Source organism: Marmota flaviventris, chromosome 19, assembly GCF_047511675.1.
Source record: "Marmota flaviventris isolate mMarFla1 chromosome 19, mMarFla1.hap1, whole genome shotgun sequence".
Lineage (NCBI taxonomy): Eukaryota > Metazoa > Chordata > Mammalia > Rodentia > Sciuridae > Marmota > Marmota flaviventris.
In genome coordinates, this window is record NC_092516.1 from 7,569,212 (window position 1) to 7,593,487 (window position 24,276).

General features: G+C 41.9%; 1 protein-coding gene across 1 annotated transcript in view; it reads left to right on the plus strand.

The window, feature by feature from the left end:
• Positions 1–21,048, plus strand: part of Meiob (meiosis specific with OB-fold) — a 33,531-nt gene extending 12,483 nt beyond the window's left edge. The window contains exons 4-14 of the mRNA XM_027940741.2: positions 200–331; positions 1,715–1,787; positions 4,323–4,518; positions 6,778–6,878; positions 7,920–7,972; positions 8,059–8,154; positions 11,981–12,082; positions 12,678–12,831; positions 15,174–15,357; positions 16,626–16,712; positions 20,673–21,048. Coding sequence (XP_027796542.2) covers positions 200–331; positions 1,715–1,787; positions 4,323–4,518; positions 6,778–6,878; positions 7,920–7,972; positions 8,059–8,154; positions 11,981–12,082; positions 12,678–12,831; positions 15,174–15,357; positions 16,626–16,712; positions 20,673–20,783 — 1,289 coding nt within the window. The 3' untranslated portion in view covers positions 20,784–21,048. The remainder of the gene's footprint in view (positions 1–199; positions 332–1,714; positions 1,788–4,322; positions 4,519–6,777; positions 6,879–7,919; positions 7,973–8,058; positions 8,155–11,980; positions 12,083–12,677; positions 12,832–15,173; positions 15,358–16,625; positions 16,713–20,672) is intronic.
• Positions 21,049–24,276: the final 3,228 nt, after the last annotated feature.

Sequence of the window (24,276 nt, forward strand, 5' to 3'; positions counted from 1 at the left end):
AACTTCAGAAGGAGTCTGTTTCAAAAGCATAACTTATCATGGCGTGTACATATGAAATAACATTTTCTACCATGTGTTGGAGTATTTTTATCATCATAGTAATCCTCAATAATTGCTCATTTGATTAAACAAAAAATCCTTGTTGAAAATCAAAACTGAAGTTTTCATTTAAAAAATAAAAGCATTGCTTTTCTCTTAGATATTGGATCAGAAAGATACACTTTCAGCTTTACCATTCGTGATTCACCGGCCCATTTTGTAAACGCAACATCCTGGGGCCATGAAGATTATATCAGGTCACTCTCTGACAGCTTTAGGGTTGGTGAATGTGGTAAGTTAGCACCAGTTCTTAAACTTTCTGTGACAGTATTGTAGCGAGTTTCACCAGGCCCTAGCCAGCTGTGGTCCTACTCCTGTTTCAGTGTGCTTCAGCCCTGTTATTGTTCTTATCACTTCCCTTTCTGCAGACATAGAGTGGGGCACTGATTGGAGTTTGATTAAAGTTCAGTGGGGTTTTTTAAGAATTTACTTTCAGTTGAGATAACAAATCTGCATCTTTTCCACACCCCAGTACCTCTCTGACAGCACAGAAAGAACAGGGCTTTAAAAACATCTATCTGGATTCAAATCCAACATTTATTTGTGTTGTGGCTTTGAGAAAGTTTCTCATCTTGTTGGGCCTCAAGTAGGAAACAATACCTCATCAGGTTCCTGTGAATGTGAGCCTCGTATTCAATGCATAGTGTCACTCAGGAGATGATAGATCAGCAGAGCAAGAAATGAGAAAGCATGTATACCAGCTCTCTAGAAAAAAAAAGAAGGGGAAGGGTAAGAGGTAATCAATCACTCTTCTCTACGCAGGGACTCCACAGCCCTTCACTCACACCAGTCACTGTATGCCTGAGTGCAGACAGCCTCACACATCAGCTCTGCAGTAGAACAAGGTCAGGAAGCATGTAGAGTATGGAAGACAGAACCCCACAAGCCTCACAGTCACAGACGTCAGTCATATAGAGAGATGAGCTTATTGCAGTATTAAGACCTAGGTTGATGGCTGTGAGAATGAACAAGAATAAGGGGTTTAAAAGCCCAAGATCTATGATGATCATAGATGCAGGTAGGATTTTAGTGTGGTAGAGTTAAAAGAGTAAAGAGTTTGAATCAGAAGAATTCTAATTCTAGCTCTCCCACTTTCTAATATAAAACTTCTAGTTACTCAGCCTCTGATAATCACGGATGGTTGTGGGAGGAATGAACAAAGCAGAGCACGGAGAGTGCTGGCACAGGCCCTGGGGAAAGTGAAACCCTAAAGCATGGAGTTCACAAACATAAGCTCAGTGAGCTCCTCAGCTTTGAATGCTCTTCCACCTCCCTCCCTTTGTCATTCCCAGGCCAAGTGTGAAGTGAGCGGAGATGGATCAAAGGTGTGTTTCATTGAAGGGCATGTGGTAACCCAATCAGAAAGTACAACTAAAATAATATCTGTAAGACTTATGTGTTGGGGCATAAAGGTAAAGCACTGGAAAATGTCATCTGGGGTCAAACTGATGGCTGCCCTCCAGGATTCTATTTCACAGTGACACAAGAAGGAGCCTGTGAAGGACACATGGCCCTAGCTTTAGAACTACAGCCTTAGTCCCTTGTTATGCACGCTAGGTTTTGATTAATCCTGTGACTGTTGGGTCATGTTGCCATCCTTTGCCCTCTGTTGTAGTGGTGATTGAAAATCCCCTGATCCAAAGAAAGGAAATAGAAAGAGAAGAAAAGTTCAGCCCTGCAACTCCTAGGTAAATATCTATCTAGCTAGCACAGAGATCAACATCTTTGTGCCAGAAGGATCATTACTAATAATTTTGTATCAGATTAGCATAAGAGTTTAATTCTGTCTTACAGTATTTATTTTTGAGATAAGTGAGATAATTTATGAGATAATTTACTTTGATACAAAGTCACATGAAAAAGTGGCTTTGACTTTAGGACAGCTTTCCTTTGCATCTGTGGAGGATGAGCTCCAGGGCCCTGTAGATACCAAAATCCTGGATTCTCAAGTCCCTCCTAGGAAACAGTGTAATGTCTGAGCATAACATGGATGTGTGCTCCCTATGCTTGAAATCATCTCTACACATAATACCTAATATAACGTATACACTATGTGAATAGTCAGTATACCGTGTTATCTTTATTTGTATTTTGTATTGCTTTTTCCAAATATTTTCTATTTGTAGTTGGTTAAATCTGTGAATGCAGAATACCCAGATATAGAGGACCTTCATGATTCTCATTCTTGGGTTTACAAATATTTGGCTTCAGTCACATTTAAACTGAGCAATTAGAAGAAAAATATCTTATTTTGTATCCAGGTGTCATTCTATTCATGCCTTACAACCTCAGGTCAGGGTCCCTGGAAGCAGAACCTGGGAGGTCAGTTCTCCTGCCAGTGGCTTGTTGAGGAGAGCTCTCAGGAGAACCTATCAAAGACAAGAGTTGGAGAGAGGTTGACCAGAGAACTGGGCTCCCCAGGAGCCCCCGCTGAAGCCAGGAGGGTACTCTAGAGTGCAGCAGTGCCCTGTCTAGTGGGCTGGGCTTCTGTGCCCTGAGCCAGTCCCTCGCTATGATCATTCCCCATGACTCCTGAAGGAGTGGAGTGTAATCTCCAAGGTGGTTCTGCCAAGGGCAGTTCTGGAGAGGAAGGTGCAGCTGACCCCTTGCTGGCCTGTAAGGGGCTCTTGGTGTATACAGCAGTCTACTGCATGGACACCTGTATCCATGGCCACTCCTCCCAACTCTTGTTCTGACCAGTTTTCTATCAGACCTTCAGGCTCATCTCTGCAGCCACAGTGAACTTCTTTCTGTTTCACAAACACCCTGAACTCATCCTGCACTAACTGTTGTACCTTCTATTCCCTCTGCTTGGAACATTCTTCTCTTGTCTGTTTGAGTGTTTGCTGCTTCTTGTTGTGGATGTCTCCATAATGTCACCTCCTCTGCCCCCACCTATGTGCTCGGTGTGTAGTAGCCCCGCTGGGCAGGCTTGGCCCCGCCTATCAGTCATAACCCTGGTCATGCTGTGATGATATGACTAGTTGTTCTTGTGATTCCCCCTCATGCGTGAGCTTCAGGAGATCAAAGGTCTTGTCTGTCTTCTTCGCATGTGTCCCCCAGGCTTCATTTAAGGTCTGGCATGTAATAGATTCTCAGTAAACTTTTGTGGAATGAATGAATGGAGGGAGGAAGAAAGGGAAGAACATTCAAGCCGAGGGAACCATCAAGAACCTCTTGACCTTTTTAGATATATTAGAGGTTGAATCATATGAAACTGCCACATTGAACTGTTTTCCATCTAAGAATGTCAACCTCATAACCTAATAATTGGCATGGCTGTAATATGAGCAAGTGCAAGGGACCAGGAGGAAAAGAAGCCTGAGGGAGAAGCAGAGACGCTCACAGATGGCATGGCCTGTCATCCAGGTTCATTCCACAGAAGATCCTTGAGCTGAGATAATGTTTCACATTTGTGGTTCAGGAAAACCACTTTGTGTGTGTGTGATGCATGGTGAGGAAAGCTTATTTAGGACTGAAGACAACAGTTGGGAGAGAAATGATGAGGTGCATAAATAAGGCAATAGCAGCAGAAAGAGGGGGAGGGTTGGACTGGAGAGCTGGGGAAGTGGGCACAGTGGTGCAAATCTGCAGTCCCAGATATTCTGGAGGATCTCTTGAGTTGACTTTGAGACCACCTGGGCAACATAGCAAAAGCCTGTCTCAAAAAGAAAAAAAAAAAATTTCTATGAAGGACTTGAGAGTTGAAAGTAGGGGAAGATAAAGCACCTCAATTCAGGAGCACTGAAGATATTCTTCACCTATTCCATACAGAAGAGTATGTAAGTAAAATGTGGTCCTTGGTCTAAGGCACCTAAGCAGAGCAGCTATAGTTGTAGGAGAGAGAAATAACAAGTGCTCAGGACTTGTAACCCCCCAAACTTATGTCTTCACATCCCTATGTTATTGATCAGAAGACTGAAGCTCAGACCCTGGCATGGTCAGTTTGTATGCTTAGAACTCAGCACATATTGATCCCCAAACGTTTTCCTTATTAGAAGTATATGTCATTTCTCTGAAGAAATAATTTGAAGATTAAGATGAAAAAAGTACATTTTAGACAAAAATATTTTGCAACATTGTTCAGTGTTTCTAAGAGTAAAAAATGTAGATTTTAAAATATAGTCTAAGTTACAACTGAAAAATGATTGAACTATGAACCTGGAAGTATTTTTATATTAGAAATAATTTGATATTAATTTTTGTGTGTTTTTACAATTTAGCAACTATAAACTGTTGCTCAGTGAGAATCACTCAATGGTAAAAGTTTGTTCCAGTTATGAGGTGGATGCCAAGTTGCTTTCTTTGATACATTTACCTGTTAAAGAGTCTCGAGATTATTATTCATTGGGTGACATTGTTGCAAATGGACACAGTCTTGATGGGAAGATTATCAATGTGCTTGCAGCTGTGAGATCGGTAAGTTAACCCGAACAAAGTCATGTGCAAGTCTTTGTCACCTAATCTGTGTTTAGAATGTGGTCGTCAGAATCAGCTAGGGTAATTTTCCTCCATATCTTAGTAATAAATTGATGAGTTAAGAAAATGGTAACTCTTCTCATTAAAAGGAAAGTGGCATTTTGTCTGAATGAGTCGCTAGAGAACATCGTATTTGAATGCTAAATGCAGCATACGCTATTCTACCTAAAAGTCATTCACTAACTATTTAAGAGCTTGATGCTTCTGTTAAACAAATATGCAAACAGGAAGGATAAACTTACTGACATGAATAACCATGATGTTCCCCGAGGGGAAGTTGGAGAAGTGGAGGAATCAGCTCTGTGCAAGGTTCTCAGAGCTGTCCAGAGACGGGAGAGCGGGGATGCCCAGGTGGCTCCATGCTGGTGAGAAACGGCTCTCCACAGGCACAAGGATGCTGCCTGTATCACTCCATTCCTCTCAGTGACTGCAGCAAGTTCTGAGCTCTGTGTTGATGGCTAAGCAACTGTGACAGATTTAGAGGTAGACCTCAAAAGTAAAGTTTCATAAAGTAAAGTGCACGCAGAACATTCAAGGGACAAGAGTAATTTCTCAAACATAGAGAAGGATGGTTATCAAAAGGCCCATGTCTAGAGCTTCACACTTCTTGTAGTTGGTGTTGGAAGTAACTCCTAACTGTTCTTTGGTATTATGAGCTGAGAGAGCACTGACTGTGCCGGATGGCAGGCTCTGGCTGCATAGGCGATGTCAGTTTGCCCAGCCCCAGCCTACCACAGCATCTGCCACAGGAGGAACATCAAATATTGTTTTGGATAGAGGAATCAACACCCTACATATCAGTCTTAAAATATAGGATGTACCACTTTCTAGGCAATTTCAGTTCAATCTGTCAATCAAGCGTGCATGCTGCTTGATTTCCTCCTGGTGCTGCATGATGTCATTACATTTATAATGTGGTAGGAACTGTCTCAGAGCCCTGCACAGTGGCCACATCTCTAATCCCAACTTTTCAGGAGGTTAAGATAGTAGGATCACATGTTTGGAGCTAGCCCCAGCATCTGAGCAAGAGTTTGTCTCAAACTACAACAAAGGGTTGGGAGTTTAACTCAGTGGTTTGCCTCAGTATGTACACAAACAAAACCCCACAGCCCCCCACAAGCCTGGCACCCTCTTCCACATGTCACATGACTAATTTTCATGCCCCTTGTCACCTGTTAACTCCAGTCCCTTACATTTCCTCACCAGTGTTTGCCCTGTTCACTGTTCCCTCTCACCTCACTTAAAACTCCTCCCTGGACACCTCCCACCACCCCTGTTGCCCACGGCATGGCTGACAGCCCTCCTTCTTTGACTTTCTCTGCCAGAGCCTGGTTCTTGGCATGTTTACATCTTTCTTCAGTTCCTTCCCCCAGGGATCAGTCCTGCGTGTAGGTGCAGAGGTGACAGTAGCACAGAGGGTCGCCAACTGACTGCTCGGGACCTTGGCTGTGAGGCCACCGGAGGTGCCTGCTGTTCTCATAGGAGCACCCATTGGTTGGAGACAAGGGCCCTTGAGTGGGCCTCTGCTTCTTCGAATCAGACACCATCTGAAAGTGTTTTCCTATATGCCCCTCATTTGACTCAGCACCTTATGCCTATGAAGAAGGCAAGAGGTATCAATATTCAGGACACTGAGGCCCAGAAGGACAGTGCATTCTGTCACGTGAACTCCATGTGCTGAAACCTTGGGACACACAGACATTGAAAATCCACTTCCTACCCTCAAGACGGCTAGATAGCTTCCACCAGGGGGACTGCCATACAGCAATTGTCCTGGCAGGTTGAAAAGACTCACTCTTTTTTTTTTTTTTTAAAGAATTTTTTTAATGTTTATTTTTTAGTTTTCAGCAGACACAACATCTTTGTTTGTATGTGGTGCTGAGGATCGAACCTGGGTCGCACGCATGCCAGGCGAGCACGCTACCACTTGAGCCACATCCCCAGCCCAAGACTCACTCTTAACTTTAAGCACATATGTCTATATCTCTCTTCAAAGTGTGCATAATGTAGAGCTTCAGCTAAGTACACTTAGTTCAAATAGAAGGTGCCTTAAAAATCACCAAAAATATATTAGTGGTTCTTGGTATTTTAATATTTCTAATTTAAAGTTTAAGTAAATGTTTGAGCATTTATACCAACAAATATTTAAATACCTCTACATCTGTAGGTGAAGAATAATGATTTCCTTCCATTTCTAAGGTTGGAGAACCAAAATATTTTACAACTTCAGACCGAAGAAAAGGCCAGAGGTGTGAAATCAAACTCTATGATGAGACAGAACCGTCTTTCACAATGACATGGTAACCCTCCACATCCACTCCAAACATGACATTCTGCTGCTGTCATTGAGACAGAATGCTTTCCTCTTATCCAAGGACAATGATTCAGCCTCCTTCAGTAGCACATACCTGTAATCCCAGTACTAGGGAGAGAGAGGCAGGAGGATCTCAAGTTGGAGGTTAGCCCCAGCAACTTAGACTCTATCTCAAAATAACAAAAAAGGCTTGGGATATAGCTCAGTGATAGAGCACTCCTGGGTTCAACCCCAAGCACCATACACACACATCCACACACAAATTAATTTTATATCAACAAAAGAATAATGATAGAGATAAATGATGTGAAAAAAATAAACCTATCTCTTGAATGTCATCCTATTGTAGGCCATCTTAAAACAAGATCTTTACATAGCATAGAATTGCTTAGATGGACTCCACTGTGACCATTTTATTATTATATTCTGTTTTATAATAATGGTGTTTTATTAGGTTACTTTTAAATGAAACAAGCCCAAATTTGCAACTCATTGGTGGTACCCTGAGTGGAATGGGGCACAGAGTGGGGTTGTGCCCTAGAGTGCCACAGTGTACAAGGACTTGTTCAGACACTCAGTGCTCAGGCACCAAAGGAAACCATTGAAAAGTGTCTTCCACCATCAAGTCCCCTGAGAGATTTATGTTGGGAAGCCCTACTTTAATGGTCTGGAAAAGTCTTTAGACTTTCAGTCACTGCATTCTAACTAGCCAGAAGGCACCAAGAATGGGAAAATAGAGTTTTGGTAGAGCAGCAGAGCTCGTTAGAGGAGAGTGTATGTTGAAAGAGTGATTCATCACATAGAGGCCAGGCGCTCAGTGAGCTCCCCAAGTAGAAGCAGATGTCCTTAACTTCCATCTTTGAACACCTGGGAGATTGTTGACCGCAATTGTTGAGGCAGGTTTTAATCCTTTTTTTCCTTTTCCTTTCTTCCTTTTTCATTTTCTTTCTTTCTTTTTAAATAATGTGTCAGTACCAGATTTTTCTAATGTATTCGATTTGTTTCACTTTTTTTTCAACAAATGCAGTTGGGATAATGAATCTATTCTACTTGCACAGAGGTGGATGCCACAGGAAACAGGTACCAGAATTCAGTGATTGTGTTCAATACTTACCATTTTTATCCCCCCATGTAATAATTTTAAAATGGCTTTTCCCCAAAAACAGTAATATTTGCCTCAGATGTAAGAATAAATTTTGACAAATTTCGGAACTGCATGACAGCAACTGTGATCTCAAAAACCATTATTACGACTAATCCAGGTAAAGAGCTTCTGAAGTTTTTCATCCCTTTGGAAATGACCGTATACATATTCCAGCATTTGTAAAGTGTATTTAAGAATGAAATCACAACTTGAATTTAATTTTAATTGAAGGGAAAAGTTGTTTTGCATGACTTTTTAAAAACTTAAAATCAGTGTATATTTGATATTTTTACTAAAGAAATGTGAAAAATCAGGCTAATTTTTAAAGCAACATTCATTGTGATGATTTTTGAGAGGTCAGTATTATTGAATAGCCTAAATTATTGACTATTTAAAAAGTAAATTCATCCAGGTGTGGTGGCACACACCTGTAATCCCAACAATTTGAGAGGCTGAGGGAGGAGAATTGCAGGTTCAAGGCCAGCCTCAGCAACTTAGACCCTGTCTCAAAATAAAAAATATAAAGCCTGAGGATAGAGCTGTGGCAGAGCACCCCTGGGTTCAACTTTGAGTGCCATAAAAATAAATTAAGTAAATAAATAAAAAGTAAATCAGGTTTTACCACATTGAGATGACTTTTACTGCTAAGACACTGAAAAAGTATGAATATACATAGGGTATCATTGGTTCATGACTTCAGCACCCAGAGGCCCCCTGGAGTGGGTGCTGAAGGAGTCATAGTTCAGCATGAGTCAGGGAGCTGGACTTGGGGAGGGCCCAGGGCTGCTGCCTGAGTGTGCTCAGGGTGTTCACAATGTAGACAAAGGATCATCCTAGCACTGCCAAGGAATGCAGAATTACCAGACATGGAATAATCCAAGCTCAAGAAGACATGGGAGGGCTGGAGTTGTGGCTCAGATAGAGTGCTCACCTAGCATGTGTGAGGCACTGGGTTCGATCCTCAGCACCACATAAAGATAAAATAAAAGTATTGTTTCCACCTACAACTAAAAAATAAAAGTTAAAAAAATAGGACATAGATACTCATGTGTCTTTCTAAAAATAAGCCCTCTCTATGGGTTTATTACAGCATTACCAGTGACTCAGAGTGATAAGAAAAATCTATGTTTTTTTGCCAAACCATTATCAGAGTTATTATAAGAGATACAATGTAGAATATGAGATTATGAAACTTTTAATGTAGGGTTACTGAGTCATACACGCCTATCACCTGACATTGTTCCCTTGGAAGCAGTGCCATGGGTGTGACCCAACCAGCTCTCATGTACCAAGCACATGTTCTGTCCTCGTGCTGTCTAGGGTCCAGGAACAAAGCCCACAAATTTCTCCACTCTCACAGAGCTCATGTTTCAACTGAGGAGAGACAGATGATAAATAATAAAGAAAATATACCCACAAATTATGAAATGTCTGCGAAAAAGAGGAGCAGGGTCAGGAGGATCCAGAGAGCCCACATGTGCAATCTTACAGGGTGGCCAGGTGGGCCTTGCTGCAGGGACTGTCTGAGCAGGGGCTGATGGGAAAGGCATCCCAGGCAGAGGGACTAGCCTGCACACAGGCTCTGAGGCTGCGGTGTGCCTGTGTGGGAAGAACGACAAGAGACCACTGTGGCTGGAGCCCAGGGCGCTCAGGGAGAGGAGCAGGAGGAGGGTCAGATGAAGAAGGCCTTGGGGGCTGCCACAAGGGCACTGGCTGTCACTCTGGAGGGTTGGGGAGCAGGCCAGGGGTGGAGTGGAACAGTGGAGCTGTCTGGCCAAGTTCTGGAAGGATCACTCCTGCTGCTCTGTTGAAGCTTGATGGTGACCACTGCCAAGGTCTCTTCTTAAAACTTAGGAGCATAATGCCACTCTTCACTTCCTGGGGTTTTCTGGAGAGCATTACTATGGTTTATTATTTTAAATAATGTATTAATACGAATAGTTTATTGTTATATTTAGTAATATTATTGATAGAAAGTTACTACCCTGGATTGGGGATAGAGTAGTTTCCTACTCTAGTAGTTTCCTAGAGTAGTTTCCCATGCCTGAGCCCCTGGGTTATATGCCCAGCAAGCGCGCACGCACACACACACACACACACACACACACACACACACACACACAAGTCAAAAATAAAGGAAGGAGGAAAGGAAGGACATCTGTACCCTCTGAGAGTAAGTTTGATCTGAGAAAAGATCTAAAAATTGGATTTGTTTGGTGGAAAAATCATCAAACTTAACTAATTAAAAATTCAATAAAATCAGCCAGGCATGGTGGCACATTCCTATAATCCCAGTGACTTAGGAGCCAAGGCAGAAGAATCCCAAGTTCAAGGTCAGTCTCAGTAACAGTGAGACCTTGTCTCAAAAAACAAAACATGTACAATAGATAGCTTAAATTTAATATGCCAAGGAGACCAGTTTAAAGGGGGATACTCATAAGAGTGTGTAAATGTGTGTGCTTGTTTAATTCGGTCTGATTTCTAATTTAGTGGGTTATGCCTACCTTTAGAAATGAAGAACCTCTAAATGGCTTATATGTTCATCCTCATCAGGATGTTAAGCTCTCCTTATGCTTTCTCTGCACCAAGAGCCATCATCAGAGCAGAATTCTGCCCTCCCCACAGCCAGTTGGGATCATCCTGTTGTCAGTAGAAGCCTGTGTGTGGTGTCTGCACCCCACCCCGCCTACCAGCTCCTATCTCAAGAAGCTAGTTGGTCTGGTTGCTATAGCCTGCTCAGCAGCTGCTCCCATGAGTGGTGCAGCAGTTCTGTTAGTGCCTCAAAAACATTCGTTTGTCCACCATTAATTTACAAATATTCATTGAATGCCTTTTATTTGCCAGGCATTAACTTAAATTCTTTGTGGAAAGTAGGAATGAATGAATGATCATAACCCAGAAATGGAAAGGCACGATCTGCTTAGGAGGAATTTATAGTCTAGTTCTGATGAAGAGTAGTGATGAGACGTGTATGATGGGAGCAGGAGCAGAGCTTTTAAATCTGCCCAAGGGAGTCAGGGCAATCTGTAGAATGCTCAGGTGGGATGGAACACTTAGTCACATGTCAGAGGCTGGGTTCTTGGGACTGAAGGGCATTAGAATCCCTTTTTCAGAATCACCTTCTAGCATTCTGGAGCACCTACTAACTATTCTTGAAAAAACTCATTCCACTATTCCGGTTTGAAAAGCAAGGCATTAAAATAACTTCTTTTTTCAGTACTGAGGATTGTAACCTGGGGGTGCTTTACATCTCCACTCCTTTTTATTTTAAGGTAGGGCGTCTCCCTAAATTTCTCATCTGGCCTTGAACTTGTGATCCTCCTGCCTCAGCCTCCCAAATCACTAGGATTACAGGTGTGTGCCACCACACCTGGCTAAAATAATCTTTTTTTTAAAAAAGCATTTCTTATTAGGAAAGAAATATATATGAAATTCAGAAAAATGCATAAAATAATTAAAAAGGAACATAAAGATAATCTATAACCCACCATAATTTCCTTCATGTATATTTTTACAGATAATTTTGAATATATACTTTTTCAATTAAAAGTGTATTTCCCTGGGATGGGGCTGTGGCTCAGTGGTAGAGTACCCCCCTCGTATGTGTCGTATGTGTGAAGCACTAGGTTCAATCCTTAGCACCACATAAAAATAAATTAATTAAATAAAGGTATCATATCTATCTACAACTAAAAAAAAATATTTAAAAAAAGTGTATTCCTGTACCACGTAGTTTTGTAAATGCTCTTTTTACTAGCAACTTCTAGTGCACACTGCTCATGTTGGCAGAGCTCTGCGACACATTGTTAATGGTTGAGTGATATTCTATTCAATTTCATTCTTATATGTCTTGTTTTTTACTGTTAAAAGTAACTTTGGATCCTTCATGGTGGTTTAAAAGATAATCAGTTTGCTTTTTCCTTATTATGCGTTTTCAATTCAAGACACACCAGAAGCTAACATTCTAATAAATTTTGTAAGAGAAAATAAAGAAACAAAAGTTGTGGCTGATGAGATTGACACTTATTTGAAAGAATCCATAAATTGTAAGTGACTCTTTAATTATTTTTTTTATTTTTAAACAGGCCAGAATTGGGCTGTAAACTTTTGATTTGACTTACTGAAAGGCACCATATTCTTAGTCTGTAACTACTATATTTCCACTTTTAAAAAGCTAGATTAAAACTTTGGAGGCTTTTATTACCACTAGGCAATGATGAGAAGTAATGACTCTCTCCCCAGAAAAGTGCTATGCCAACAAATATAATTTGGCATAAGATAGTGTGTTCAGTAGGCCCTGGGTTCAATCCTCAGCACTAAAAAACAAAAGAAAAAAAACTTTAGATTTTCTGGTGAGCCTCTGCTATCTGGGTAGACTGCTGGCATCCCCCAGTCTGTGGCTTTGTAATGGTATCTCTTGATGACAATGAATTCTTCATTTAATGACAATTTTTCATTGTTTTCCTTTTTGCCTATTGTTTGCTTTTTATCCTATTACATAATTGGTTTAATTTAGTAAACATCATGATCTTGTTAATCAAAGCTAGCTGTGCGCTCTCAGTTGGACCTGGGCTTTTTCCTTGGGTGTGATCCTTCTGGTTCTTACCGAGTACTTGCAACTGAAATCCTTCTTATTTTTAGTGAATACAATAGTTGATGTCTATACAGTTGAACAACTAAAGGATAAAGCTTTGAGGAATGAAAGAAAACCGGATCCTTTCTATGGCATTCTTTATGCTTACATTTCTACACTGAACATCGACGATGAAACCATGAAAGTAGTTCGAAATAGATGGTAAGGTAACAAGTTATTTTTAGCAAATTCATTTTTATAAGAAATAATTGTTAATACATTTTAGATTACAAAAGTTAAAGCATTTCTTTGACATAATAGTGTTACTTATTTGAGGGAAATGTATAAATAAATAAACCATAATTAAAAGTTTTCATGGCAGCTGGGTGCAGTGGCACTCACCTCTAATCCCAGGGGCTGGGGAGGCTGAGGCAGGAGAATCTCGAGTTCAAAGCCAGCTTCAGCAACCGTGAGGCACTAAACTACTCAGTGAGACCATGTTTCTAAGTAAAATACAAAAATAGGGCTTGGAATGCGGCTCAGTGGTTGAGTGCCCCTGAGTTCAATCCCTGGTACCAAAAAAATATTTTTTAAAAAAGTTTTCATGGCAGATTATTTAGATTCAAAGATTATAATTGACTTTTTGGGGTGGGGGGTACTGGAGATTTTACCCGGGAGTGCTTTACCACTAAATCACATCCCTAACCCTTTTAATTTTTATTTTGAGACAGGATCTCACTAAGTTGTTGAGGCTGGTCTTGAATTAGCAATCCTCCTGCCTCAGCCTCCTGAGTCTCTGGGATTGCAAGTATGTTGCTACAACATCCAGCTATAATTGATTTTTTAAAAAATATGTTAGTTGTCTTCGGCTTGGGTTATACCTCAGCACTTGCCTAGCAATGTGAGACCCTAGGTTTCGATCCTCAACACCACATAAATAAAATAAAGGTATTATATCCATCTACAACTACAAAATTTATATATATATTGTCAATGGGCCTTTATTTTATTTATTTATATGTAGTGCTGAGAATCGAACCCAGTGCCTCACACATGCTAGGCAAGCACTCTACCACTGAGCCACAACCACAGCCCCTAACTAACTGTTTTTAAATTTTTTTTTTCTTTAGTTGTAGATGGACACAATATCTTTATTTTATTTATTTTTATGTGTGCTGAGGATCCAACCCAGGGCCTTGCACGTGCTAGGCAAGCGCTCTACAGCTGAGCCACAACCCCACCCCCCTAATTGACATTTTTTGATATATATATTTTTTGTAGTTGTAGATGGACAGCATGCCTTTATTTTGTTTATTTTTATGTGGTGCTAAGGATCGAACCCAGTGCCTCACACATGCTAGGCAAGCGCTCTGCCACTGAACTATAACCCCCCTAATTGACTTTTTTTTTAAATGTTTTTTTTTTTTTTTTTAAGAGAGAGTAAGAGAGAGAGAGAGAATTTTAATATTTATTTTTTAGTATTTGGCAGACACAACATCTTTTTTGTATGTGGTGCTGAGGATCGAACCCAGGCCGCACGCATGCCAGGCGAGTGCGCTACTGCTTGAGCCACATCCCCAGCCCTAATTGACTTTTAAAGTAAAATAAAATTACCGTATTTCTGCAATCCTTAAATATAAAGATGTAATAGTTTTAGCTGGGATAACAGACTTGTCTTAAAGTTAGTAGAAAACTGGTTGTCATGTCTGTAGCAATGTGATTCTCCACTGCAGAAGTGTGTGACCTCTCTCTGAGGTCAAGGTCATATCTCCTTGCATGGACAGTGAGCCCCAAAAGATTAAGAAATCGTGACCAGACCATGCTTGGCAAAAAACATCTAAAGTGTTATTGTGAAAGTACCCTGTGGATTTTTGTAATTCAAATTTTTATTGAAGTAACTCTCAATTCACATGGAATTGTAAGAAATAATACAGGGAGCTCTCTCACATCCTTGTCTGGCGTTCCCCCAGGGGAAACATTTTGCCAGCTACTGTACCTCACCACAGCCAGGACTAAGTCCTTTCAATGCCATGGTCATATTCAGGCTTGTGCAGATTCCACGAGGTCATTTGTGTGTGTGTGCCTGTTCTGCACATTTCCATCACTGTGTGGGTATGTGTCTGACTCCAGAAGACATCACCTTCTGGATTCCTGCCCTCAGCTCACCTGCAACAGCAAGGAAGGGACATGACTGCACACGTCAGTGTGGAAGCCTAAGCCCAAGACTGCAGCTGTCCTGAGAAGGGACAAGTGTGGGCTGAGTACAGGAGAGGAAGGTCCCCCCCGGGGCAATGAGATGGTAGGACCTCTGGTTGGGCAGGACCCCAGTAGAGGGAAGGGAGGAGGGCAGACAGTGGGAGGACGTGGACTCAGCCTCTGTGGTCACAGGTGGAAAAGAATTCAGTTTGGAATTGTGCCTGGGAAGCTCCTCACCCCTGTCTCAGGTCCTGCATGGCACCGAGTGCTCATTCCACATGCTGACTCACACGTTGAAGGACAGTTCTAGAGTTCAAATTTGTCACTTAGGATCATCAAATTGTATCATCATCTTTGTTTCTTTTCAGTTCCAGCTGTGGTTATGTTGTTAATGAAGCATCCAATGCTTGTACAACTTGCAACAAAGGTTCTTCAGGATTTAGATCTGTTTTTCCCAGCTTCCACATGCTCGTTGATCTTACTGACCACACAGGTACCCTCCATTCCTGTAGTCTCACAGGAAGTGTTGCTGAGGAGACCTTGGGCTGCACGGTAAATAGCAATAATGATGAAATATCTAGAAATATTTCCAAACTGAATTCCTTTTTTAAAAAATATTTTTTTAGTTGTAGATGGACATAATCTTATTTTAGTTAGTTTTTTTTATGTGGTGCTGTGGATTGAACCCAGTGCCTCATGCATGCTAGGCAAGTGTCTTATCACTGAGCCACAACCCCATCCCTCCAAATGGAATTCTTTTCCTCAAAAATAAGCTTATTTTGATGAACATTTGATAGAAATTAATCACTAATAAAGAGATCTGGGGAAAAAAATTGTGGCTTAAACACACAATTGCTTTAATGAACAAATTATTACATATTGCATATTAAAATCCTAGCTAACATTGATCATTATGAATAATGACTGAGGCCTTCAGCAAAGTGGGGGTGCTAAACACGATGTTTTATACAGTCAGGTAACAATGGGTCAAACAACATGTTGGCGATGCTGGCCAGGCATTCAGTGGCTGTTCCAGAAGGAGGGCCTGGTCAGATTTCTTCTGCCCAGCTATATAAATTCAGCCATGTATTCTCTCCCTGGCATGGTTGCTACAGAACACCTGGAGGCTGGACTAGCACCTGCATTTGATGATAGCCAGATGGTTTTTATTGTTGAAACCATCTTATTGAGCTGGGTTGTGGCTCAGTGGTAAAGTGCCTGCCTAGCATGTGTAAGGCACTGGTGTTCAATCCTCAGCACCACATTTAAAAAAAAAAAAAAAAAAAAAATATATATATATATATATATATATATATATAGTGTCCATCTAAAACTAAAAAAATAAATATTTAAAGAAAAAACCCATCTCATTAGCATGTGCTAAGCCCTGGATTTGGATTTGATCCCCAGTACCAAACCAAACACAATAAAAGATCTATTAAAAGTTAGCTTCTGCTTTTCTTTGGGCGATGCTGGGGTTTGAACCAAGGGCCTTATGCACTTTTTACACTTATGCACTGTAAAAAGAATTGATCTGGGTGATTACTAAGAATAATATTCTATTCCTCATGAGCAAATTTGTTTCACAATGTTGTCAAAATGAGTCAAGTATTTATACTTGGGCTAGGGAGGTGGCTCAAGCGGTAGCGCGCTCGCCTGGCATGCGTGCGGCCTGAATTCGATCCTCAGCACCACATACAAACAAAGATGTTGTGTCCACCGAAAAACTAAATAATAAATTCTAAAAACTAACTAAATAAATCTTTTAAAAAAAAGTATTTATACTTCAGAAATATGTTTGATCTTTTCTCTCTAACTAGGTGAATGAGTTTCTTGTAATGACGGATGAGCAGAAAACAGCATTGAAGTGGCAATTTCTTTTGGAAAGAAGCAAAATTTATGTAAAAGTCAGTGTATTTTTATAGTACTGCTACTCTGTATATTCAAACAATGAAGAAATGTACATGACCAAATAAATTAGGGAACTCTTTTTTCATTGCTGAGGATAAATCCTAGGGCCTTGCTTATATTAAACAAATGCTCCACCACTGAACTATTCCCCCAGCCCAGGAACTTATTATTTTTAATAATGTCCAATTCTGCTGGGTGTGGTGGTGCACATCTGTATTCCCAACAGCTCAGGAAGGCTGAGGCAGGAGGATCGCAAGTTCAAAGCCAGCCTCAGCAACGGTGAGGCGCTAGGTAACTTGGTGAGACCCTGTTTCTAAATAAAATACCAAATAGGTCTGGGGATGTGACTCAGTGGTTGAATGCCCCGAGTTCAATCCTCAGTACCAAATAAGTAAGTAAAGCAAGCCCAATTCGCAGATTGCAGTAGGATTTGGTTCCCCTAGAAATAATGAAAATCATTATTTTCTTCTCATATAGTCTAAATGGAGTTAGAGATAACACCAAGAAATAGACCAACAAAGCAAATATCCTTTAATGTGAACTTCAGGACAAGGCAGTACACTCCAGAGTGAAAACTGGGCTGTCCCCAGCCCTCCCCACCGTGTGGCACTGTCCTTCACTGAGCGAGGGCAATGGCATGAGAGAGATTGGCACAATGGCACAGTTGGGGGCTTAGTTTCTGACATGAGAGCGATTGGTCTGAATCCCAATTCCATCACTCCTGTGCTGCCGCTGGGAGATGAGTAGCCTTCTCCAAGCTGGTGAAGCTCATGGCCCTGTAGTGCTGCACAGGCAGAGCTGGCCCCTGAAGCAGGAGCAACGCTTCAGTGTGGAACCTTAATGCACAGGTGTGGAAAGGGGAGAGGCAACGAGACAAACACCCCTGACCCCAGTGAGGACAACAAATGTTGCCATGTGCCCAGGTCACAGGGAGGGGACTCAGCCCACACGTTGTTCTCCACAGTCACACCTAAGGCTGTGGTGCTCTGGTCGATGTGAGTTTTATGTACTGACAGTTACTGTACTGGGATTTAATACTGAAAGCACATTCATGAGCACACATATCATTTGACCTCAGAGGAGTGACTCCCTCCAGAACCTCATGGTGTCTGCTGAGGAGAGGGTGGGAGCAACAGGGTAAGCACTGTGCTGCTGTGAAGGTGGTGCTGCCCCACAGAGGCTGAAACTGTTTCTGCTTTTCCACCTCGCCTCTCACACAGGCGTGACCATCCCTAGGCAGGCTTCCTTTCCTTGTGGCCTCAAGCATCTCTGAAATGCAGATGTGCAGTAGCCAGTGGTCATGCCAGTGTTTATAGGGCCTGGTTTTGCAGCTTTTTGTTCCCAGGCCAGGTGAGGAGGACTAGCAGCCATGTACTGCATCTCCTCAGACTCTCAGGGGCCCAGGGAGTACTGACTGTTCCCTATCTGGATACCCTCAAGTCCTTGCTTAGGAGTTTGATCACTTTAAATTCATGGAAACTTTCTCACAGTTTCCCAAACTGGGCTCAACTATAATAACAAATTGCCCTCAAGCAAAGGGATATTGTATTCCAAAGAGTATGTTTAAAATACTGGGCTTTGAACCCCAGGCCTTCTGCATGCTAGCCAAGTGCTATACCAGTGAGTTCATTCCCAGCCTCTAAGAGGTATTTAAGTTGGATTTAACAGAGATTTTGAGGAGGTATAGCATGATCCTACTATATCACACAATGTGATAAAGATCATGACAATCAAACACAGTTTCAACTGCTATAATTAGAACAGAACAGCAGCTTAAAAAATAAGAACTTCACATTGCTAACACTATAAAACCAAAATCTTCCTATACAGATGGATCATTGTATACACTTCCCATATGTACACTGAAAATAATGTTCCTCCCAGCTTCTTGGGAGGTAGAAGGAAAAGAATCACAAATTTGAGATCAGCCCGGGCAATTTAGCAAAGTTAAAAATAAAAAGGGATGGGGATGTAGCTCAGGGATAAAATGCTCTTGGGTTCATCTGTACCACCACAAAAAGAAAAGAAAAACAAATTCCACCCTTGCTACTCAAAATGGTTCTTTTGGAGTGATTTCAAAGAAAGGTATTCATTTTAGGGTTTCAAACCACATGGTAAGTCGGAAGCAATGGCGCACACCTGTAATCCCAGCTACTTCAGAGACTCAGGCAGGAAGATTGCCAGCTTGAAACCAGTCCTGGCAAAAGGGACTAGGGATGTAGCTCAGTAGTATAGTGCTCCTGGGATCAATCTCCAGTACCAAAAAAAAAAAAAAAAAAAAAAAAAGTATTTTTCTAAGTCATTTAGTCTGGTATTAGTATTAAAAAATAATTTTCAAAAAAGTAAAACCATGACTCTCATATAAAAATAAAATGAACACAGCCAAAGATTTAACTCATTAATTAATGAAGGGACCAATAAGATGCAAAAAAAAAAATGTTCAAGCTAGGCATGGTGGCACATGCCTATAATCCTAGTGACTCAGGAGGCTGAGACTGGAGGATCACAAGTTCAAGGCCAGCAAACAAATAAACGACAATAACAACAAAAAAAATTAAAAGATGTAGCTCAGTGGTAGAGGATCCTGGGTTTAATTCCCAGTACCAAAAAAAAAAAGAAAGAAAGAAAGAGTTCAGGGGCTGGGGTTGTTGCTCAGTGGTAGAGTGCTTGCCTAGCATGTGTGAGGCCCTGATTTCGATCCTCAGCACCACATAAAAGTAAATAAAGTTATTGTGTTCATCTACAACCAGAACAAAAATATTTTTAAAAATATAGTTCAAAGTAGAATCAGAAAGACAGACATAGGCAGACAATCAGAAATGCTGAACTGGGTTTGGGTTTGCAGATGCAAACTCTCTTCCACAGGCAGAATCAATCATCTTCTCCCAGATAAGGTTCAGTAGGCCCCACTAACAAGTGGGGCCTCTATCACAATCAGTTGCCAGGACCCACAGCCAGAGAAGGCTCAGCCAGTGCAGTGGTGGGTGTAGCCCCCATAGAGCCAGACAGCTCTAAAGGTCCCCTGCCAGTCCTGACCAAGGTGGCCTCCCCTGAAGGGAGTTAACTTTGCCGCCCATTTACAGTTTCAGTTTTTCCTGAAGTTGGTACATTTTTCTCTCTTAGCCTTTGAAATTAAAGAGGTTAAGTCCTTCCACTCTATATTAAATGCAATGTTGGTGAAAGTACTTGTAAATGATAGAAATAAGACATTACTGTTTTTTTTTTTTTTTAAATTTTTTTTTTTTTTTTTTTTAGTTGTTGATAGACCTTTATTTTATTTGTTTATATGTGGTGCTGAGAATTGAACCCAGTGCCTCACACATACCAGGCAAGTGCGCTGCCACTGAGCCCCAGCCCCAGTCCACAAGACATTACTGTTAAATCACTCATTTCCCAGTTGGCCTAACAGATGTCTCTGCTGCAGTCTGTCACCATTGATACTCTGAACACACAGTAAATTCTCTTTCTACATGTGGGATTTGTAATACCAACTTTCCTCCCTGAGAGAAGTGACATGAAAAGGAAAGTCGATTTTACAAAGCCATTGCAGAAACCAGACCCATAATTTCTCTCCTCTGCTCTGCCTGGGACTAGATCTCTCCATCATCTGGCAACCCTAATTAAATGTTTTTTGGGTTTTGTTTTGGCTGGGTTCTGGAGATTGAATCCAGGGGCACTCTACCATTGAACTATATCCACAGCTCTTTTTAAAAATTGTACTCTTGAGACAAAGTGTCATTACGTTGCCCAGGCTGGCCCCAAACGGTCAAGCCTCCTGCCTAAGCCTCTACAGGCACTGGGATTATAGGCCTGCACCACTGTGCCCAGCTCTAATTGAAGTTTATGTTAACATAGTAAACAAAACTTTTGTTTTAGTTCTCAATTTGTAGTGACTGGTTTTCAATTTTATATTCAAGGCAGTGTTTAAAACTAACCCTCTCTTTTCCTCCCTCCAGTTTGGTTTGTCGCACAGAGCCAGGGGTGGACTGAGAATCAGCATACTCTCATGTAAGCTTGCAGATCCTGCTGAGGCAAGTAGGAATTTGTCTGGACAAGGACATGCGTAAAACCCAATGTCATTTTAAAGTCTGGAAAAGTGTAGGAGTTTCTGTTCTTTAAAATGGAATGCTAATTTGAAGGTTACAGATAAAATCGTGTTGTTTAAGTGTGGCGAGAAGTTCTATGATTGTCCTGTGCTCCCTGTGCAGTTGGTCTGTGGCCTGTCTGACCGCTCACCTGCACTCACTCCTTGGAGGCTGTTTCTCCTGACTCTGCCTGGCCCCATGCTGGAGAATGTTTATGTGGGTTAATAAATACACTCACTCTGCAGAAGTGAATGATCTTTTCTCTTAGGCTGCCTTACCTTGTCTTGGTTCTCTGGAAAAAGATTGGACACTCTCAAAATGCCTTTTTTGAGTAGGGCCACAGCTCGTCCTGACAGGACAATGAGGGGCTCCCAGAGTTGATGGGAAGAGCAGGAGTGGGGGTTTTGATTGCCACCAAGCTTCTCTAATCCCTCGCCCTCAGCGATGACACACTGGAGTTACCCAGGCTGTAAGGGCTCGTGGCCTCAACCTTGGCATTTATGAGCCTGAATCAGCAGGGAGGAGACCAACTTCAGAAGCTTTGGCAGCAGTGCCTGAGACCCAGGAGCTCTGAAGGGGGACCTACTCATGACGTTCAGGCCATGGCCACCTTGGACCTGTTTTCCCTGAAGAGCCCCAGAGCACACTGCTTGGCTCCACACCAATCTGAACTTCTAGCTTTAGGCTCCGGCCCCTGCCTGTGAAGACCCCATCTTAGTCGGCACTGCCCACAGCCTGGGAGGGTCCACTACCCCTCACTGGGTTTGGCACTTCAGAAGGCCACACATCCTCCACCACAGGATTGAATAGAAAGGGAAAAGTGAGTATATACAACTTGCCAAGTTGGTGTTGGGAGATAAACTGATCCTGTCTTAAGGTTTTCTTTGGCTTTTACTGAATGCAGTCACAGAGGAAGGACATCAGTTGACCTGTAGTGGATCCAACTCCAGACAGTAAGTGAGGTAGTAAAGGGTTTGACCTAGTTCTGTAAAATGGGCCTGATGAAGAACTCCCTCTTGTTCTCCTGTGGGGAGGAGATGTGGGTTTGTTTGGAGGGTGGAGAGGGAAGGCTGGATGAAGAGTGGTGGAGGAGGAGACAGGGAGGAGAAGTGAGGCTGCTGGTAAAGCAAGAGTGGGCATGGATGCCCTCCAACAGGGACCCACCCACCGGAGCAGGAGGCAGGAAGGTGCTGCCCAGGTGGTGTCAGGGCTGCTGGGCCATGTCCTGGCGCGATGACCTCCCACAGCAGTCAAGAAGCACCAGGCCTCAAGCCAAGGCCTGTGGGCCTGAGCCTCTCCAGCTGTCTCATCACTGGTTTCCACTGCATGGAAGAGAGGCTCCCAGTACAGGCGCAAGGGAAATACTATTCCCAGCAGCTGAACCTAGCATGGCCAGCAGAGGGCTCTAACTTACCTTCTCAACGCCACGGGCACCAAGCTGCGAAAGCCCCTTGCCCCTGTCACTCAAGGGACAGCCTTGATGGCTTAATCTGATGATGTAGGAATTTTCCAGTTCTGTATCAAGCCACACCAAATCAGAGGCGCTTTGAAAAGTTTACACATTTACAAAACGAAGATTACAAACTAGTCAATACCTGAAATTCAGTTGTAGATTAGCCAGAATGCAGGCACCAAACCAAGTAGAAGAAATGCACACTCCACGTTAACTCAAGTACACCCCTATCTCATTGCCAACTCCCTTGTACCCCTCAGGAGCTTCTTTCCAAGAGTAGTCTCTTTTGACTTGTAGGTTTCACATTGCTTTTTGTAAATTGGGGGGGGGGGTCCTAGGATTCCCCTGCAGGTTCTGCTGGGGTGGCATATGGCTCCATACTCTATACATGACAGGAGCACAGGGCACGTTTTTATCTGCTAGGTACCCTAAAGGATCCCAGGCTTCTGTGCAAAAGATTTTTCTTTTTTTTTTTTTTTTGGTACCAGATATTGGATCCAGGGCACTTAACCACTCAACTGCATCCTCATCCCTTTTTTACTTTTTAATTTGAGACAGAGGTCTTGGGGTCTTGCTATGTTGCCTAGGCCTCACCAATTTGCTGAGGCTGGTCTCGAACTTGCAATCCTCCTGCCTTGGCCTCCTGAGCCACCGGGATTACAGGTGGGCACCACCATGCCCAGCCATGCCTGGCTTTTTAAAGCATACATTACATAATACACTATGTAATTATTTTCTTAAGTGTGATTAACAAATGACAATTGTTGAATTTAGTGAAAGGTTTTGTTATTAGCTTTTCAACTTTTTGTAGGTCTAAATTTATTTCAAGTTGAAGAAAAATGTACCTTCTGGGTGTTAAGTTTCCTTTAGTAATCTCAGAAATTATAGGATTTAGGCAGTTTTTTTTTTTAACCTTTATTTTATGTATTTCCATGTGGTGCTGAGGATTGAACTAAGGGCCTCACACGTGCAAGGCAAGCACTCTGCCACTGAGCTACCACCCCAGCCCACTACCACTCAGTTTTTGATTCTTACATCCAAAGACTAAGTGCTGTGCTTTCAATGCTTATGTCAGATATTTGTGGCAAGGCTTGCTCCACTACTTGGTGAACACTGCCCCAGGGGCACTGGCTTGTGCTGGTCCAGGAGTAACATGTGAGCACTGTTCCCACCTTAAGCCATCAGCTTGCTTCTATGTCTGTTGACTTGGTGGACACATTCCAACTGAACCTTGTATCTGCCAGCCAGACTGACATGAGCATACCCTTTGACCAGACCCTTCCACTTGTGGGAACCTAGCCAAAGGGATTAACAAATATGCTGATTTCACCATGTCCAAAACCAGAAGCCTAACCTTAGAATCATACATAATCAATGAAAACAGTACTGCAGAAATGTCTTCATTGATATGGAAAAGGACAGTCACCATTTAAAGTGCAAAAAGCAAATCAGAAAATTGTATGTTGTGAGCAAATTCTGTTTCAAGAAGTACATTTACAGATTTAGAATATACACCATTTAATTTGGCTCTCTCTGGGTAGGAAAATGTACTATCTTTTTTGCTTACCTGTTTTCCATATTCTTTATTAAACATCCATTGCTAAGCAATTAAAAAAAACAATTAAAAAGATAAAAGTAGTTAAGATAGCAAGACATTTAAACTCAATTATTATGGAACATCCTCATAAATTATAACTTAAACATGAGGATTGTATAATACCTAAATGTTTTAATCTTATATGCTTAAACATACAAGATGTAGCCTGATTGTGGTTGAGACTTCCAAGTTCTCAGCTTGGGACAGCTGGGTTACATCCTGGCTTTGCCACTCAGCAGAGTGACCCTAGCCAGGCTTCCTAGCCTCTAAATCTTTGTCTTTGTCTGTACAACAGGGATAGTAGCAATAATACCATCCTCACATCTTGACAGTCACATGTGAACATGAAATAATGCTTGGCATAATACCCAACAGTACTGAGTGCTCAATAAATTATTATTAAAGTAGATGTCTTAAACTTTCCC